Source organism: Balaenoptera acutorostrata, chromosome 16, assembly GCF_949987535.1.
Source record: "Balaenoptera acutorostrata chromosome 16, mBalAcu1.1, whole genome shotgun sequence".
Taxonomy (NCBI): Eukaryota; Metazoa; Chordata; class Mammalia; order Artiodactyla; family Balaenopteridae; genus Balaenoptera; species Balaenoptera acutorostrata.
This window is the reverse complement of record NC_080079.1, coordinates 38,529,400-38,548,138: the sequence shown is the minus strand read 5'-3', so window position 1 is coordinate 38,548,138 and position 18,739 is coordinate 38,529,400. Positions and strand designations below refer to the sequence as shown.

General features: G+C 33.8%; 1 protein-coding gene across 1 annotated transcript in view; it reads left to right on the top strand.

Annotated features, from left to right (window-relative positions):
* LIPJ (lipase family member J) overlaps window positions 1–17,308 on the top strand; it is a 34,686-nt gene extending 17,378 nt beyond the window's left edge. Inside the window, 10 exon segments of the mRNA XM_028165729.2 lie at window positions 693–799; window positions 3,078–3,189; window positions 3,878–3,998; window positions 9,168–9,381; window positions 9,887–9,996; window positions 11,501–11,637; window positions 11,999–12,145; window positions 14,891–14,962; window positions 16,045–16,116; window positions 17,075–17,308. Of these exon segments, the coding sequence (XP_028021530.2) occupies window positions 3,085–3,189; window positions 3,878–3,998; window positions 9,168–9,381; window positions 9,887–9,996; window positions 11,501–11,637; window positions 11,999–12,145; window positions 14,891–14,962; window positions 16,045–16,116; window positions 17,075–17,308 (1,212 nt within the window). The 5' untranslated portion in view covers window positions 693–799; window positions 3,078–3,084.
* Window positions 17,309–18,739: the final 1,431 nt, after the last annotated feature.

Below are 18,739 nucleotides of genomic sequence, written 5' to 3'. Positions count from 1 at the left end.
AAATCTTTTTGACTTCTCGAGGTCTCATTGAGCATTTATTATTATTCCATTTTATCTCCATTATTAACTTATTATTTATACTTCCTAAAAGTTTTTCAGTGGTTTTCCTTGAGTTTACAATATATATTTTTAATTAATCTCAGCCCATCTTCAGTGTTATACTTTGTATCATATGGTTTAGGGAAAAAATTGAGCACTTGCTCATGTTTTCCATAGGGAGAAATCTTCAAAACCTAGCAATAATTATAAGACAGTTGTTTCTCTATTTGAACTGCTTTGCACCATTCATAGACTGCATATTTACTACTCATTACTGTGATTACAGTAACTACCAGTCAGGAGAACAGGAATCTATTTTAGGATTTTAAGGGAGTTAGAATCATGTCTTAATAATTCTAATTTTTTAAAAACAGACACTAGTAGGAAACTACCACTAACAAACTCTGTGGATATTTTTGTGAATGTATTTAGAGTAGCATATGGGAAAGTGACTTGAAAAGCAACTCAAAATTATTAGTATCAAAAAAAAAAAATTATTAGTATCAACAAAGTGTTCTTCAATATTTTTTGTAGTTTTTGTTGCCAGTTTACATAATGCTGGGTTTGATTTTGCATTAAAAATAAATGCAAAATCAAATTAAATGTTCTCATTTTATTTTTGTTTCCAGAACAATACTCTTTTTTTTTTTCAGTTTCCCTATGACTATATTTAGCCAACTTTGCCAAAAGGAGCACAATCTGTGATTGACAACTTTGAAGCCACAAACGTTAGGCACCTAAAATCAACAAGAACAGGGAGGTATGGCATAATGTTTTTCATTGTTGTGGGTTGTATCTAGAGTCAAACTAATCATTTTAATGTCAGAAACTGAAGAAAATCCTCAAATAAGCTTTTAGGAAATTATATTTAGTCATAGATGGGTGCTATTAATAATGCAGATTTTTGGTACTGTTATGTTTTGTTTAAGTGCTTTTGCTAACTGGGTGATAATCTTTAAAAATCATTATGTAAGATTTTGGCTACCTTGAATTTTAGCGCTCTTGCACAGAACTCAATTTTCTGTCACACTTCCAACTTTAAAATTATCTTTTAAAAGTTTATCCCTACACAAATCCAAGCACCAGTTCGTGAAATAGTATATCACCAGGCAGCCAACACAAATGGAAAATTTTGGTGAGTGGCTAAAGTTGAAGTAATAATATTTGCTTCATTAGACACTAGGTTTACAAGTAAAAGTAATATTTTATTTTAGTAGCAACATCTAATTCTGTGGTATCTGTGTGAATTTAATAAATAGTGGTCCACTGTATTCAAATGATCATTTCAACACATAAGCAAAAAATTATTGATATATTTAAAAATTTCTTTGTACTAAGCCTGTAAAATTTGTTGTGTATTTTACTCCTATAAAAATGTCTCAATTTGGGAGCTAAATTTTTTTATCAGACATTTAATATGTGTTTAGATTTCATAAAATTTATACTTAAAAGAGTAGTTTCACATACCCAAATTTTTCTGAATGTATTTAGAAGTCTTTCGATAACTGAATTGACTATCCATAAATCATTTTTCTTGTATATTTTCATCTACTTTGACAAAATTTTTTTCAGTGTTTTCACTTGACTTTTAAGCAGAATATCAGTATAAAAATTACATATGTCCAAAGTATATTTGAAAGCTCATGTTAACTTAGTAGTATCAATATCAAATTCAATTAGAGTTGAAAAGCACCTCAAAATTATCAGTATCAACAAAGTATTCTTTCAATTTTTTTGTGGTTTTTGTAGCCACTTTACATAACACTGTTTACATAACACTTTACATAACACTGTTGTTAACTACAAATGCTATAAATTGTTTTCTTATGCACTTAAATTAGCAGGTTTCTCTCTCTTCTTTGGTAGAAAATCTTGGTAATACTGTTTTAAAATTTGCTTTTTGCCTTCAATGAAAAGCACAGATATTATACTAAATATAATACAAACCTCTAGACCAAAAGGTGAGATGTCCAGTTTCCATAAATTAAAGCTTTAAATTAGAAAAAAATTTTAAGTAATAGATGCAGTTTAAATTTCAGATCCAAATAATTTGTACCAAGCTATTAAATATTGCACTGGAGACTAGCTTAATTACTATATAAGATATAGCAATTATTTGCATGCAAATTATTTTCCTGAATTTCTAGTGTGTAGTTTGTTCTCTTAAGGAGGTCTAATATATATTAAATGTTCGTTATGTGACTAGTATTATACTAATAAAGCATCATATCCTATTTATCAAATTTAAGTTTATAACAACCCTGAGAAATATGTATTATTTACATTTTATAGGTAGGGAAACTGATGTTCAGAGAGGTTAAGTAACTTGCTTAAGTCACATAGTTTGTAAGTTGTGGAGCTGGGAGTTTTATAAACTCTGCATAATATCCTTTCAGGTGTAGTGTCTGGCTCATTTTATAAGGCTCATGAAATCTGTAAGTCAAGCTTCTGGGGAGAAAATTTGGGTGGTGACCTCTGTGGTTCCCTGGTTTCTCGGTTTTCTAGAAATGATTTTAAGTGTCCTAGCTTCCCAGAATTTGGATACTCAAAACTCACATTTCTATAAACAAAATAAAATCCAAACCCTGAGAGGCTGAATGTAAGCTATCCAAGCTTCCTAATCTCCCCATTAGTCCCCTTTCCCTCCCCAAAATCCAGCAACCTTTAAACATACTTTAAATAAATGTTAGTCTGGTAAGCATATTATTACATTAATTCAGACATCAGTTAAGTTGCAATATGTGATCAAGATCTCAAAATTGGGCTAAACAGTACTATAAAGAAGGCCTTAAAGAGGGAATTTGTGCTACAGAATAGAGTAATTGGAAAAGCATGGATTTTGGAGTAAAGCAAGCCTGAATCTGAATCCTGACTGCCAATTACACATTGTATAGCCTTAGACAAGTTATTTAATTTTTCAGAGCCTCTGTTTTGTCATCTGAAAATGGTAATATTCCCTACCTCACAGAATTATTTGAGCAGTCAAATAGTATTAATTGCTGCAATTTTAATAGGGTTAACATCTCCTTTATGTGTAGATCCCAAATGTGGTACCTTTTCAAGGTGATGTCTTTCATCCTAATTCTTGGAACTACTCATGGTGCCTTTAAAAATCGAAGATCTGTGAACCCTGAAGCAAATATGAATATTGTAAGTTGCAAGGAAATAAATGCTAAGCTGCTGAAATAACAGGGAATGCTACCCTTCAATTTTTAGGGTTTTATTCGAACAGATCTATAGTCAAATTTATATCTCTACGTTCATATATTTCAAATATTTGTCAACTAATATTCCCCATCTACTATTCTGTAGCTTACAGTTTCCCCTTCTGCTTTATTCTGTGTCTGAAATGAAAATATACATAAATATATCCATACCTGCCTGGAGGACTTAAAAATTCTCTCTTCTATATATGCATATACATAACAAATTCCAGAAATAATCTTAGCTATATACATAGACATGCAAACATTTACGGATAAACATATTTTAAAATTGTATATGGGTGAGTAGGTAAAACTGTGAGAGATGAGTAGTCAGAAAAAATTTATTGGGTTAGTTCTTGAGATATCTCCGTGAAGGCAGGGATTTTATTTATTTATTTGCTGTTGTTGTTTTATTTATCCATGAATCCCTGGTATATAAGACTGAAGCTTAGTAGATGTTCTGTAAATATTTATTACTGAATTAATCAGTGAATTAGTGAAAATAAAAATATATAGGCCTGAGACTGAGAGAGAATACATAGGTTCATGATTACATTAATAAGTTAGATTAATTAGGTTACATTAATTCACTAACAATCTTATTCTAAAAGGTTTGCTTTTTCTTTATCTAGAGCCAAATTATTTCCTACTGGGGCTACCCAGATGAAGAGTATGATATTACGACTGAAGATGGTTATATCCTTGGCCTTTACAGAATTCCTTATGGGAAGACAAAAAACGATAACAATTCAGGTAATGTTCAGTTCAAGATAAACCTGTGACTATCTGGGGCCTGAAGTTCTTAACTTTTCCATTTCTTCTCAGTGAGTTTAGGACAAGAAAAGTGTTTAAAGATTAGGTGAATAGTTAACTTCACATACATATCTCTACATGCCCCAAGAAGAGAGTCTGAATCTCCTTTAGCTTCCTGTTCACAGAGTGGTTTTAAAGTATGGTGGAACACATCTTGCTCCTCCAAGTTTTCTTTGTGGATCACTATATTCATACATGTTGATTCTCTAGAAGTTTCTTTGTTTAATGAGGGTTTAGAAATGCTCTGAAACACAGTAATATTATTCTGTAGGTTTGAAGCATGGCTGGTAAAAATTTCTTTCTTTGTTTTTATAGCTCTCGCCTCTAGTAATAGCAAAGTGATCAGGTTGTTAGCAGCCTAACCTGGCTCTTTACTCCAGCAGTAGGTACACCACTATCAGCAGAAGGAGGTTCCAAAAAAATGCACTAGAATTTGTCACTGGGGTTATAATTCTAGATGTGCCACTTCCTAGCACAATATGTAACAGACTACTTTTGCCTATTCATCTAATTGTTCAAATACAAACCAGGAAATTTTTCTTTTCTCTTTAGATTTTCTCCCTGAAAAGAATGTGTCTCATATTTTAAGACACCTTCTCAAGTTTTCATTTTGAACATTAAAGTACATTTCAGAGAAGATACATTAATTTGGAACAGCCTCAATCAATATAATTTTGGATCCTTATAGAGGTCAAATGTACTAGGCAGAAAATGTTAACATAGATTTGACATAATTATAGTACTCATTCCTTAGGGTATGACCTAATTTTCCAGATACTGTAATAAAAGATTTAAAGATAATTTTAAAATATACTAAGTGCCTTAGTGTTCTCTAGAAGCAGCCCTGAGACAGGGATTTAGGTGCATGTGATTTATTGATTAGAATACTTGCATGAGAAAATAATGTGGAAATCAGGGGAAGACAGGGGAAGGAGCTAAGGAAGAATGTGACTCAGCTAAGTCTAGTTACAATATCATCTCAGAGGAGTTCACAGATCCCTGAATTGCACTACAAAAGTGGTCCCACCTTGAAGTTAGGGAGCTAGTTTTTGCATTCCTGTATCAGTTAGTCACTGCCAGAAGGCTATCCATAGAAAGAAATATAATCTGACTGAGGAAATTCCCATTTGCTGGGGGGCAATTCCACAGAGAAAGGGGCAATAGTGAACCCTTCAAAAGCACCAGTCACCACACCTGGAAGAATGATCAAGCTGCTTAGTAAAGGAAATCTAGGTGGGGCACTAAAATAATCTAGTAGAGTGTACCCCTTGCACTACTCAGATCCACTTGTTTTTCACATGAGGTTTATTTCATCCAGGTATAGCTTTTCCAAGTTTCCAGTAGATCAGAATTTGTGGGAAAACTTACAAGAGGAAATTTAGGGGGGCAAATTAAGACATCTGCTATTACATTCAATCCTAAAGCCAGATTTGGTACTCATACATTCCCACCTCTACTACCCACTGTAGATTACCCCTCCTCTCAGCTGTCTTCCCTGATATGGTAAGCCAGACCTTTATCCCTAAGGGCTACTATGTCCCTAACAGGTCATAGTTGCCATACTTGTGCATTTACAGTTAAAACAAGACATGGGAGTAACAAAAAATGCCCCTGTGTATCACCTGAATACCAAATATATTTTTCCCTATCGTTATATATCAGCAGCCCTAGCTCCCCATGATCAAGGTCAGTTACTCCTTATCTCAGGGTAAGTATAGTAATTCCTTTCTTTGCCTCCCAGTCTTCTAACATGAGGAGCCCCAAGTGACCAGGTGGCAGATACAGCTTTAAGTTTATTAGGATGTTTCCTGTGTGCCACGGTGGAAGTGTTTTCCTTCTGAGAACTAGGGCCTCTAGATCTACAGAGCCTAGAATTTCTAGGATAAAAATTATAAGTCACTGACTGAGTTACTGGGAGTGATAGTGAATGGGACCATTTCTAATCTCCCCCCTTTGTCTCATACTCATGTATTCTATTAATTGGGGTAATCAGCAATATATTATGACCATTTATTTAAGGTGTATAATGAATCCTGAAGGATAGCACGTGTACTTACAGGATGTCATCTCCCAACTGGCATCTCCACTTAGTCTTTAAGGTGTTGTTTCATTGTTCAGTCAAGCTGGCAGCATTTTGATGGTAGTTATGTGGTAGGACCAGTGGCCTTCATGGCTATATGCCAATGAATGAATCTTCTTTGACCTGAAGTGGATCACTTGATTCAAGGTAATGTTATGAGGGGGTCCTATGTTGGCAGATCAGTCACTCCATGAACTCTTGAATCGTGGTACTGGCTTTATCCTATGTGGAAGAAAAGGGAAATCATAGTGAAAATGTGTATCAATCCTAGTCATAATGAATTCTTGCCCTTAAAGGATGTGATGTACCCAACTTGTCTCCAAGTGGCTGGTTTGGTTTCCTTGAGGGATCGTACCATGTGAGATTTCATTTGCTGACATGTCGGACATACTGCCCTGGCAGTAGCTGGATCTGCCTTCATGAGAGGGCCCAAATTATGGGTCAGTGTGTTGCCTACATCTCTGTCGTCATGGCTACTCATTTTGTGAGCCCGTTGCACAGCACTGGGGCAGCTAAAAACAGTGTTTGGCTGACATCTATTTGTTGAGTCATCATATGCACTTGGTTGGTTAGTGTACTCTGTGTATCGTTTGTTACCATTCCTATTCTCTCCCCTTCCCCCACACACAGATTGAATATTGCTCTGGAGGGCAGATGGATGAAAGGATGGGAGGAGGGTTCCTTGCACCTCCTGCACGTCTGCACCACAATGGACACTTTCCTAAGACTCTTTGCAGTCTTTTCTTTGAGATTCACATAGGGTTCATGGAAAAGAGCTTGCAAGAGAGGATAGGCTTTCCCAATTCCTACTGCACCCAGAAGCTTCATACTGACCTGGACCCTATACTTGACCTTCACTGCCTTCAATTATTCTATCAGAACTATTCTGATTGTGTCTCTCCAAAAGGGAGGGCTTATGTCTCCTCTCTCCCTGCAAGCACCTGCCTCTCCTCAGATTTTGGGCCAGATTTTTGCTCTGTGATGTCAGCTCTCTGGTGATTTTTTTTTTTAAGTTATGGATTTGAACTTAGTTCATTATAAAGTTGGGAGTGATACTTCTTCTAGTTTAGTTTATATCCCCAAATAGAAGCAGAAGTTCTTCACTTCTGAGCTTTTATATTCTGCTGGTATCCTCACCAGTGTATTTTTTTCAAGTTGGTAAATGGAATATCCTCCAAGCTCTCCTATGGCACATGAATCAGATGGTGGATGTTCTGGTCTTATTTAATAGTCTGAGCATTTCTTCATCTAAGCCCTTTTATTCTTTCTTCCATAATCTGCTGTATCAATTCTGGAATTTTCTAAGCTTCCAAGAAATCTCGGCAGAATGTCAGAACTGACTTCTGGAACCATTGCCAGTGTGTAAAATCCTGTGTCATAGGAGTGTGCTCTCATATGAATAAACTCTCCCTTATCCACACCCATATATATATATATGTTTCTCCCTTTGATACAATACCCAAGCATACTCTCCCAGTTCCCACTGTTACGTACATATTAGCCAGGTTTTGTAGCTCCTTTAGCGTACAATTCTCCTTTCCCTCAGCAAGTTCAACACTTCTTCAATTAAGCCTAGTTACTGATTCTGTATCCGGGAAGGGATTGGGGTGGATCTTGAGTACGGGAAGGCTTTTTCTGAAAGTAATCTAAGTTAGGGGCCATTATCCTCTAACAAAGAGGACTGGGTCACTTCTGTAGTCCCACTGAGTTCAGGGAAATTTGGGATTCAAGTTTCTGAAGCTCTTCTACCCAGATATTCTCATCTCAAGTCTCAGAGTCCTACTTCCCCATTAAGTCCCTGAATATGGCATGGGTTCTTTCCAAGGCTGAAAGTTCTACCTTCCTAAAGTTCTACTATTCTTACAATTAGGTCCTGACCATGATTTTCACCTCAGTTTGCCCTCTGACTATAGAAAATGAGGGGTTTCGATGATGCCAAAGAGGTCTTATGTCTTTCATACTTTGCTTTGAATTTTGGTGATTGAGTGCCCTGAGCCTATAATTTTCTCTCTTCAAAACATCATTGGCACTCAGGGACTTCCCTGGTGGCACAGCAGATAAGACTCCATGCTCCCAGTGCAGGGGGCCTGGGTTCAATCCCTGGTCAGGGAACTAGATCCCACATGCATGCCACAACTAAGAGTTTGCATGCCACAACTAAGGAGCTCTCATGCTGCAACTAAGGAGCTGGTGAGCTGTAACTAAGTAGCCCTGGAGCCACAACTAAGGGGCCTGCCTGCCGCAACTAAGACCCAGTGCAACCAAATAAATAAATAAATATTTTTAAAAAACATCATTGGCACTCAGCAACAACTACCCAATTCCCCATCCCTCATAATTCTATTTCTCCTCTACCTCTTCACTGTCAGAGATTCAGTACAAGCCAGTCATCCCTTTCCTGTATCATCACAGGAAAGGTGAAAATTTAACCACTGGAGTGCTACAACATGCAAGGTCCTTTCAGTACTCCACCTACAATCAATGATGTGATCCTCATTGCCCACCAACCAGTGGATTATGTGTGAATGGCAATTTGGGACTTAAAACAAAGTTACTAGTGAACACACATTATGTTATTCAAAAAGTGTTGCTTCTCAAAAACCTTGGAAGTATAAATCAGAGCTCTGGGAATGCTGGTGATTAAAATAGTGGTTCTAATGATGAAACCTATATTGACTACGTCTGTGAAAAATGTGATTATAAAATTATTTTATGAAGTGAAAAAGTGGGAAAATCATAGAAAATATATTTTATGTAATATACTATTTAAAATGTATATGAGTACCCAAGTTACTATTAGATATTTGAATATTCTGTATCCTTAAAAATTTATATGTTTAAGTATGACATGACCTAATTGCCCACTTGGTCATTTGAAAGAAATTCATTACTGAACTGTGTTAAGCAACTCTGATATAAACTGAGATTTATATATTTTAATATTTATATATTAAAAGATTAAATTTGAGGTGAGATACTCATGTAGACACTACAATATTCTAAAAGAAATTTTCTGCCTTTTTTTCCAGCTCAGAGGCTTGTTGTATACTTGCAACATGGTTTGCTCACATCTGCCAGCAGCTGGATTTCCAATCTTCCTAACAACAGCCTAGGCTTCCTTCTGGCAGATGCTGGTTATGATGTATGGATGGGAAACAGCAGAGGGACTACTTGGTCCAGGAAAACAAATTGTACCTAAAACTTGTACCTAAAAACAAATTCCAAAGAATTCTGGGCTTTCAGGTATAAGAAAAATCAAGTAATGTTTCATTTTATAAGTGTATTGAACATTTTTTTTCTTTTTGAATTAAATAAGATAAAACATGTCTTTTTTCTCAACTCAGGGCTTTCAATAGACCATCAAAATTTATATAAATTTTGCCTTGGAAATTAAAGAGTGCTTGTTTGATTTTGAGCTTCTTTCTCATTTTTTAGCTGTAAACTTTATTGACTACCCTACTCTTCCTTTAACTATTTTTTCACTCTGTAACCTATATATTTAGTCTACTGCACTGTATTTAGAATACACAAGCATCCTCTTTATAAGTCTGTTTTGTGACTATTTTATTTCCTTGACTTTGTGTTCTCACAGAAGTCTCTGTTCAGTAGATACATTATACTATTAACTTATTGATAATACCCAAAGAGAGTTGAAAAGTGCTTTAAATGTATCTACCTATTCATTATCTTCAAATGTTAATATAACATTAGTAGGAAGTAAATTTTTATTTTCCTTTTTCTTTTGTAGTTTTGATGAGTTGGCTAAATATGACCTTCCAGCCTCCATTGATTTCATTGTGAAGCAAACCCAACAAGAGCAAATATTTTATGTAGGCCATTCACAAGGCACTACCATGGGTATGGCAAGAAAGATCGTTGCTACTATTACTTAATTACACTTTTAAAGTTTGTAGATATATTTCTTAAAGATGTAGGTCAGCTTCTAGACTTGTAATTGAAACAAAGCAGAATTGTGAGACAAATATCACGTAGCAGTGCCCTGGAAGCTTACATCCTGCTTTAATTCTACATAGTTTTTTCTAGTCACAAAGAATTGACCGTAAAAATAAGGTTTTGTTTGTGGTTTTGTTTGTTTACAATTGTATAAAAGTTGGATATCCATCTAAAGATCACAGTGAGGTAATAAGTCATTTGTTCCACAAATAGAAATTTCATAATTATTTTTCTTTTAAAAATGAAGCATAGAGATTTATGAGTAAGAAACTTTAAAAGTATATTTACGTTTTTACATTTAGGACAAATTAAACTTAAGAAATGCACAAACTTGAAGAAAGCCTTCCTATATTTAAAGACGACTAGAAAAGAACTTTGATCTCCTCACAATACGAACGCTTCTACCTAATGCGTAACAACTTTGCGTTCAGAAAAAAATTCCCTAAGACCTAAAGTAACACTCTTACATGGTATTGTAAACCTGTTCACTCTTACTCTTTCTACTTTAGAAGTAGAAAAGTCCATTTTATAATAGAAGCCAATATTCAATATTAAATGAGTTTTTCTCGTCTGAAGAGTATCGTTTTCTTATAGAAATACTCTACATTCTACCAGAAAAAGTGTGTTAAATAACAATCTCATCCCATTTCTCATAGATCTTTTCTCTGATGTTTATTAACCTTGCATGACTTTTAGTCCAAATTTTCATCAGCTGTTCAGTTGTCTGGAACCAAGAATCCTAGCAAATAATTAAACAAGAAAAAAATGGGTGATGTGCCAGAGCTAATTGACTTGCAATATGATATATAATTCTTTGCTTCTTTGACTTCTCAGAACCCAGGGAAAAAAGAGCCAATAAAAATAGAGGAGGTGTGCAGGTAGCTAGCTTGATAAGATGTCAAAAAAGGAAAAACTACTCTTTGTCATATTAATTACTCTCAATTATCAGGAAAATATAAAGTAGTGTTTAGCATCCTCTGTACAAGAAGGCAAGGAAATTTTTAATTAAAAGTAAATATTAAAACAATTTGACATTTATTGAATTTCTTACCTAAAGTATAAGATTCATCTATCTGAAAAATTCACTTACCTCATTTCACCATTGCCAGTTATACAAATATATAATATTATTTCTGATTTTTAAATTATGGTGCTATAAAACTTATTTATTGCTGAATTATCCTCATTTACGATCTACACATTCATTTTAGAACCTAATAATCAGCATTATGTTGTGATCAATATGCATGTCTCATACTGGGTGATCAAGAAATGTTTGATAAATGAATTAAGAAATGAATGAGTGAATTAATTGTTCAGAGCTTATTGAACTTACTCGCCATTGTGTCATTTCTTACATGATAGTAATTGCTTAAGAATAGTTTATTTATATCTTATTTTCTTTCAGCGTTCATAACATTTTCCACAATACCAAAGATAGCTGAAAGAATCAAACTATTTTTTGCCTTAGCGCCAATTTTTTCCATTAAATACTCAGAAAGCCCTTTAATTAAAATGGCATACAACTGGAAGTCAGTGATCAAGGTATGTTATTCCTTTCCTTTTTGTAGTTGATAACCCAAAATGATAATGATTCTCTGCTTTCAAAATAAAAGGTTTTGGCTGTGTTTGAACAGCCACATGTATGATTTGAATTTTTTGTCTTCATTTACACTGGATTCTTGCCTTTGTTTCTACAGATGGATAGGATTTTACTTATGATACTTTTGGACAACTCATTGTGACAGAAAATCCATTAATCAAATCATCTCTACATCCTGCTCCCAAGTTTTGTCCCTTAATTTAAATGTTTTAAACTGTGAGATAATGTATTTGTGTGAACTCACCACATCAATTTTTGATTAATTGTTTTAGTCTTCCAAATATGAGTGAATTTATTTTACAGTTTTTTTCTGGCAGCAAAGACTTCTTATCTAATACCTCCTTTAAAAGATTTGTTGGTTCAAAGCTGTGTCCACTGAAGATTTTTGATAACATTTGCCATGATATCTTGTTTATGATAGCTAGATATGACCTGAAGAACTTAAATATGGTGAGAACAAATTGTATTTGAAATGTATTTTGTCAATTTTCAGAAAGCAGCTCTTAATAGTACTTACTTTATGCCTCATGTATCATTTTATGTTTTATCCATTTGTACTTAGATTCTTAGCCTTTCTGATTTTGTGACTATACCAACATTATGAAGCTAATTTGTATTACCATGCTGGGATTATTTTGCTTCCATATTTGTCTTGATCTCTGTAAAGAACAGAGAGCAGCTGCAGTGATGGTTATCATTATTAGTCTTTGCTATTAAATGTTAGTTTCCTGAGGTTTCATGTATTTAGTCTGTCTTCTATTCACTTGTCTTCCATAACTCCTCCTCTTATATCCTGGTTCCTAACACTTTTTCCCTTCCTTGTTGATCCTTCCATAATTAGAATTAGTGCCTGCCAATTAACTTATATGCTTGTGGCATTCATCAAAATTCCTGGAGTGGGAAACTGTTTTGGTACTTCAGCTACTATTACCAAGGCCATTTGTATTGATAGTATATAGATTCTCTTAAAGATGTAGACATTCATTCTAAGGTTTTTTCTGCACATTAAATTAAAAATCCAGATTTGGTAAAAAGCAATTGTGGCATTTGGACTAGTTAGTTGGTTCTTGCACCTGGACCTTTTAAGAAAGTTCCCAATGAGAACCAATTTATTCGTTCAAAGAAAAAGAGGTGTTCTCTTAATTCCCGAACATCTTTTCATACCGCAAGGATATGTTGATTTTATTCAACCTTAAGAAGGTCTTATGCGAGTCTCAGCAGGCTAAATAGACAATTACATAAATTTGAAAGAAACACTTCATAACAGAAGAAATGAACTCCATTCTCTCCCTTTTTCCCAAAAGGTGTGAGCAGCGTACTTTCTGCCATTGAAGGTTAAAAAAAAAAAAAAAAAACTTCTCATATTCTTCTGTCCATCTAGTGTTATATACCTACCATGGAATGACTAGAAGAATCATAAATATAATCTTTATTTCTGCTTGCCTTTTTTATTTATTCTATGTCTTGGGTAGTGTATTTGGCCACTGATGTATTTACTGTAATTATAGTGTCTTTGAGAACTTTTTTTTGTGAACTATTAGGAAAGCTTATATTCTGGCTTTTTAGGCTTTAAATTTGTGAGTCTCCTTTCTGGGACAAAAGTTGACAGTGTCATAGATTGTAATATGATTGTGTACTAAGTTATCTAGGGTTGGGGGAAGTTTGAAGTGAAAAATTTCATACACAATGTGAATGGGAACAGTAAGAGTGATTGTATAGTTCAGTTTGATTCAGTCCTCTTGATCCTATCAAGATCTACGGGGAAGGCAGGGTCTGACTTGGAATTTCTTTCCTGTAGGCAGTATGAAAAACCGGAAGAGAACCTTTCGGTTTGTAAAAAGGCAGTGTCTAGAATCAGGCCAATGTCACTCAGAGAACTGAATAGAAGCTATCATGCAAGGAAGAACAGGTAGCAAAAACTCTCACCAATGTAATTTGGAAAATGTGTCATCAAACCCAGAATTTTGACTTTGTCCAGTTCTTGTAATTCAGTTTATCAATTATTTCTTTCATGGATTGTGCCTTTGGTGCTGTATCTGAAAAGTCATTGCCACACACAAGGTCATCTAGGTTTTTTCCTATGTTATCTTTTAGAAGTTTTATAGTTTTGCATTTCCCATTTAGGCCTATGATCCATCTTGAATTAATTTTTGTGATGGATGTAAGGTCTGTGTCTAGATTTCTTTCTTTTTTTTTGCATGTGGATGTCCAAGTGTTCCAGCACCATTTGTTGAAGAGACTATCATTTTTCTATGGCATTGCCTTTGCTCTTTTGTCAAAGACCAGTTGACTATATTTATAGGGGTCTATTTCTGGGCTCTCTATTCTGCTCGATTTATCTACTTGTCTGTTCTTTCACCAGTGCCACACTGTCTTGATTACTGTAGCTTTATAATGTCTTGAGGTTGTGTCGTGTCAGTCCTCCAGTTTTTCCCCTTTAGCATTATATTGGCTATTTGGGGTCTTGAGCTTCTCCATATAAACTTTGGAAGCAGTTTGTCAATATCCTTTAAATAACTTGCTGAGATTTTGGTAGGGATTACATTGACCTTCCATGTCTTGTTCACTGATTGAGGTTCCCAGGGAGTATGAAGGCAATGCATACCTAGATTACAGATTGACATGAGCACTGCTTTATTTCTGATTCAGCTTCATTTTGAATTGTGTAGAACTTTGGGGCCCCAGTTTATCATGGAAACAATTTCTTTTTAAATCTCCAAACTGTCCTCAGCAAGCCCTGGGCTGATTTTTGCTTTCCTTAACTAGCTAAGTTCTTAAAATGAAACTTTAAATTTTCTGGGATTGGCAAATAAACTTAAGGAAAAAGTGGCTTCAACGCTTTGCTTTTGTCTTGGGGTTCTTTGTCTTTTGTCTTCCATTTGTCCTGGTAATTTCTTTCTATCTTTTCAGTTCTTTAGTGCTTTCAAAAGATGTATGTGTGTGTTATATCATTTTTGATTGTTTTCAGTATGGGGTGATGGACCTCATAACTTAGAAATCCAATAATAGCTTCTACAGCAATGCAAAATTTACTTTTAATAAGTACATTTATGTATTTAATTTAAATATAATTTTATGTTTTATTAACATTATTTATTAGAAATTAAACTTCCTTGAAACTTTTTAGTTTAATAATTATCAAAGATTGTCTTCTCTGGTTGGACTAAGATTAAAAATAATTTTTTAACCCTTCAGAGTCGTGTGGATGTGTATATGTCACAAAACCCAGCAGGAACATCTGTACAAAACATGCTCCACTGGAGTCAGGTATAAATTTTAAGGTGCATTTTAGTAAAATTTTATTTAAACTACTCACAGTTTATCTCATCATTCTAGGGATCAGGCAGTTGCCATAGAATGATAAATTTAGAAGGGTAAAATGAAATTATTAAAAATTTGTATGATTCTTTAAAGTTTATAATATATGCTAATAATATAATCTAATAGCTCCTCTAAGTTTAAGCAATGATCAGAGCAATACAGTTATTTTCTGTTTTAAAAATGAGAAAGTGTTCATTCAGAACAGTAGACAAGGGATCATCTAGGCCATGCCCATCATTTAACTTGCCCAAATATTTAAAACTATTAAAAAAAAAAAACTAAAAACTAACACTAGAACACAGGTCTCTCAATGCCTACTCTTTCACTATACTACACTTTCTCCACTGTTAAATTGTGAACTCCATGAGGAACATGAGCAAGTTTTATTCACTTTTCTATTTGCAAGTCTAAGAGTTCGTGGCATGAGGTAGATACTCAAGAATATTTGTTGAATGAATATTGATGAAGAAAAAAATCCAGTGTGAATACCATCTTAATGTTGAGAGCCACGATAATATAGAAAGAACACTATGCTTGAGACCAGAATACCAGACATTGAATTCTTTCTCTGAACCTTACTGGCAGCGTGACATTGAGCAAGATCATTTAATCTTTATGAATTCAGTTTCCTTAATTTAAAAAATATAATTAATAATAATGCTCTGACCTAACAAAAATACTATGAGAATTAAATAGGATGATGATTATGAATGTTCTTTAAGTTTAATAAACACTAGATACATTTAAAGTGTTACTAATATTGGTTAAGGGCTTACTCATTTTAAAAGTATTTAAATTTACTAAGTAATCGTTTTGAGGTAAATTATTTTCAAAAATTTATTACAACTTATCTTTAGGTTTAGTTTATTTCTGGTGAAGCTAGACCAGAGACATCTAATCAAACTGCATTTATTCACACACTGAAACAATATTTATTGGGCACCTACTATGTGCCCTGTACTGTTCTATGCTTATGGTGTACATCAGTGAACAAAATAAATATCTTCACTTTAAAATTTTTCTTTCAGCTTTTTAATTCTAGTCACTTGAAAGCTTTTGACTGGAGCAGTCCTGTTCTGAACTTCGTTCATTTTAATCAGGTACATAATTATGTATGAACTAAAAACTACCCTCCCTGATCAATTGAGATGATTTTACTGTAAAGACTCATCTGTAAAGCCCAAGAGTACAATAATACAGTGAGAAGCACCAGTAGATGAAGATCATGTTGATTTAGATCCACATTTTCATTTCCAACCAAAGTGACTTTTCCATGTCTTCTATATATTTTAACAACAAATATCTTAGATAAGTCTAGAGAAGTTGACAAGCAGTAGAATAATTCATCATCCCTCAAGAGGAAAAATACTGTGTTTATAATATGCATAGCTCTGTGCTTGGTTAAATAAGAAGTAAAAAGCATAATATAGTTCTTGACCCTAAAACTTTATTGTGTTTGGGAAGATAAGACAAAAACATACAATAATTAGGAAAAAAATAGAAGTTAATGAGAAGATGTTAAAAATTGTCTGAGTATGATGACAAATGTCTTGAGATACTAGAATCCAAGTCTGTCTACTTCAAAATTTATGCTTTTCCACCATACTTTTCTGCCTTAGCTAAACTCTAATACCTGATGTAGTTTGCTTGTGTGAAAGTCTGAAGTAAAATATAAAGATCAAATTCAATAAAATCATATTTGACCTTGACTGCCAATATTTATCATTTACTGATAAACATAATGACAGTTATACAAGGCAAAGAAAATTTTGATCAAAATATTTTAATTCTTTATAAATAAAACTGAAATTGTCTCTGTGGAATGACTGAATACTCTGAAGCAGAAAAACTCTCTAGTTTTAATTTGTATCTGATTTATTTCTAAGTAAAAATTATAATAAACTATTCTTTTATACTCATTGCTTCCTTATTAACAATTGTTTTAGATTAAGCTTATTTTCAAATTGTACTTTAAATTACCATTTAAAGAATTAGTAAATAACACCTTCTATGTATTATTCCCTTTGAAAACTCTTATTTTTACTTATTTGTATTTAGACAACTTCTCCATTGTACAATGTGGCAAACATGAATGTGCCAACTGCAACTTGGAATGGTGAAAGTGACTTGTTGGCTGATCCTGAAGATGTTAAAATTTTACTTTCTGAAATCAAAAACCATATTTACCATAAAACTATTTCTTACTATAATCATATAGACTTTTTGTTTGGATTAGATGTATATCATCAGGTTTACCGTGAGATCATTGATATTATCCAGGGAAATCCATAAAGAATCATAGTATTCTGTGTTGAAGGATCCATATAATTTCTATTAAAATCCAATTATTTTTTTCTTACTATGTATATTTTTCCGATTATTTAAGTAAAGTCTGGAATTTTTTCCTGTTTTTTTGCATTGCCCCTAGACTTTCCAGTCATTAAATCAGTAGCATTTATTATATCAGGGGTAATTGTAGATTATTACTCAGCCCAAAGCAGTCTGTTGAGTTTCTAAGTAGAATGTAAATAACTAAAAACAGAAACAATAATCTTAAATATTTTTAACTGCAAGAGATGGATTTTTGAGAAAGGTGGGGTTTTTTTCTTTAAATAAATATGGGCATATATGATATTTTAGAAACATAGAGTTTGGAAGAATACTTGCTGATATGAAAGCTGATTTTTCTCTATGCTGAATAAAGAGTAAAAACACTTACTGAACTACATAAAGGAGTTTGGGGGAGAAAAAAAGAAAGAGAGCCTGGATGCCAGTGTAATGTTTCTATCCTCTGGCCCACTTTAGGCCAAGTTTCAGAGATAGGGAGATCATAAAACCCATATGGGAGCCTCATTTCACAGGATGTATAGCCTGGGGAAACTATAGTTGCCTTTCTAGCCTAGTGTGTGTTAAGAGTAACAATGGTTGAGGTGTATTTCTAGGTCAGTTGATCTGAGGGTGGCCTCACAAAATATGCACTGCAACATAGTGCATGAAAGATCTGAGAGTCTCCTGCACACCAGAAAAGTGTAGACATGTTCAACAGTTCTAGCAGATGGGAAGATGCCTAAGATGTGGAATGAAGGGGTACTCTAGCCTTCCTCAAAATCACATACAAGGATGTATGCTTCAGCGGAGGCTAGACCTCTCTTCCTCATAATTCCTGAATGATGCCTAACTTCGCTGTCCTTTTGTAATCCTTGGGGAGAGCAACATGGAAAAGAGGAATTCTAGAATTGAGTGTGAATTTACCTCATAAAGACTGAGTAAAACAATTTATAATTTACTAAATTGGAAAATTAAGTTTTTTCCTCAGATAAAATGGAGGTTGAAAGCCAAGCCAAGTTCAGTTAGTTTTGAGGTTGCAAAGTTTGTACTTAACACAGATATATGGACTTTAAAAATTGTTATACAAAAATAAATGGAATATGTATAGATAGTAAGAAAAAATAAAGTACCTGCATACATTATTATGAATGCAACTAAGAGAAGGCAAATAACTTTAAATATTATAGTTAAAGGTAAGTTCTTATTTTCTTTGGTAACCCTTGGTACTAAAATAATAGAGCATTGAGAATAGATATGTGTTTAGAGATATCTTTTTAAAGAAATCAAGAATGTTAATATAGCATAAGTGTTACTTCAAAATTCTCAAATGATCCTCCAGAGAAGGCAAATGTAATAAGATAATTATCTAGAAGAATTACTCATGTTGAGGTTTAA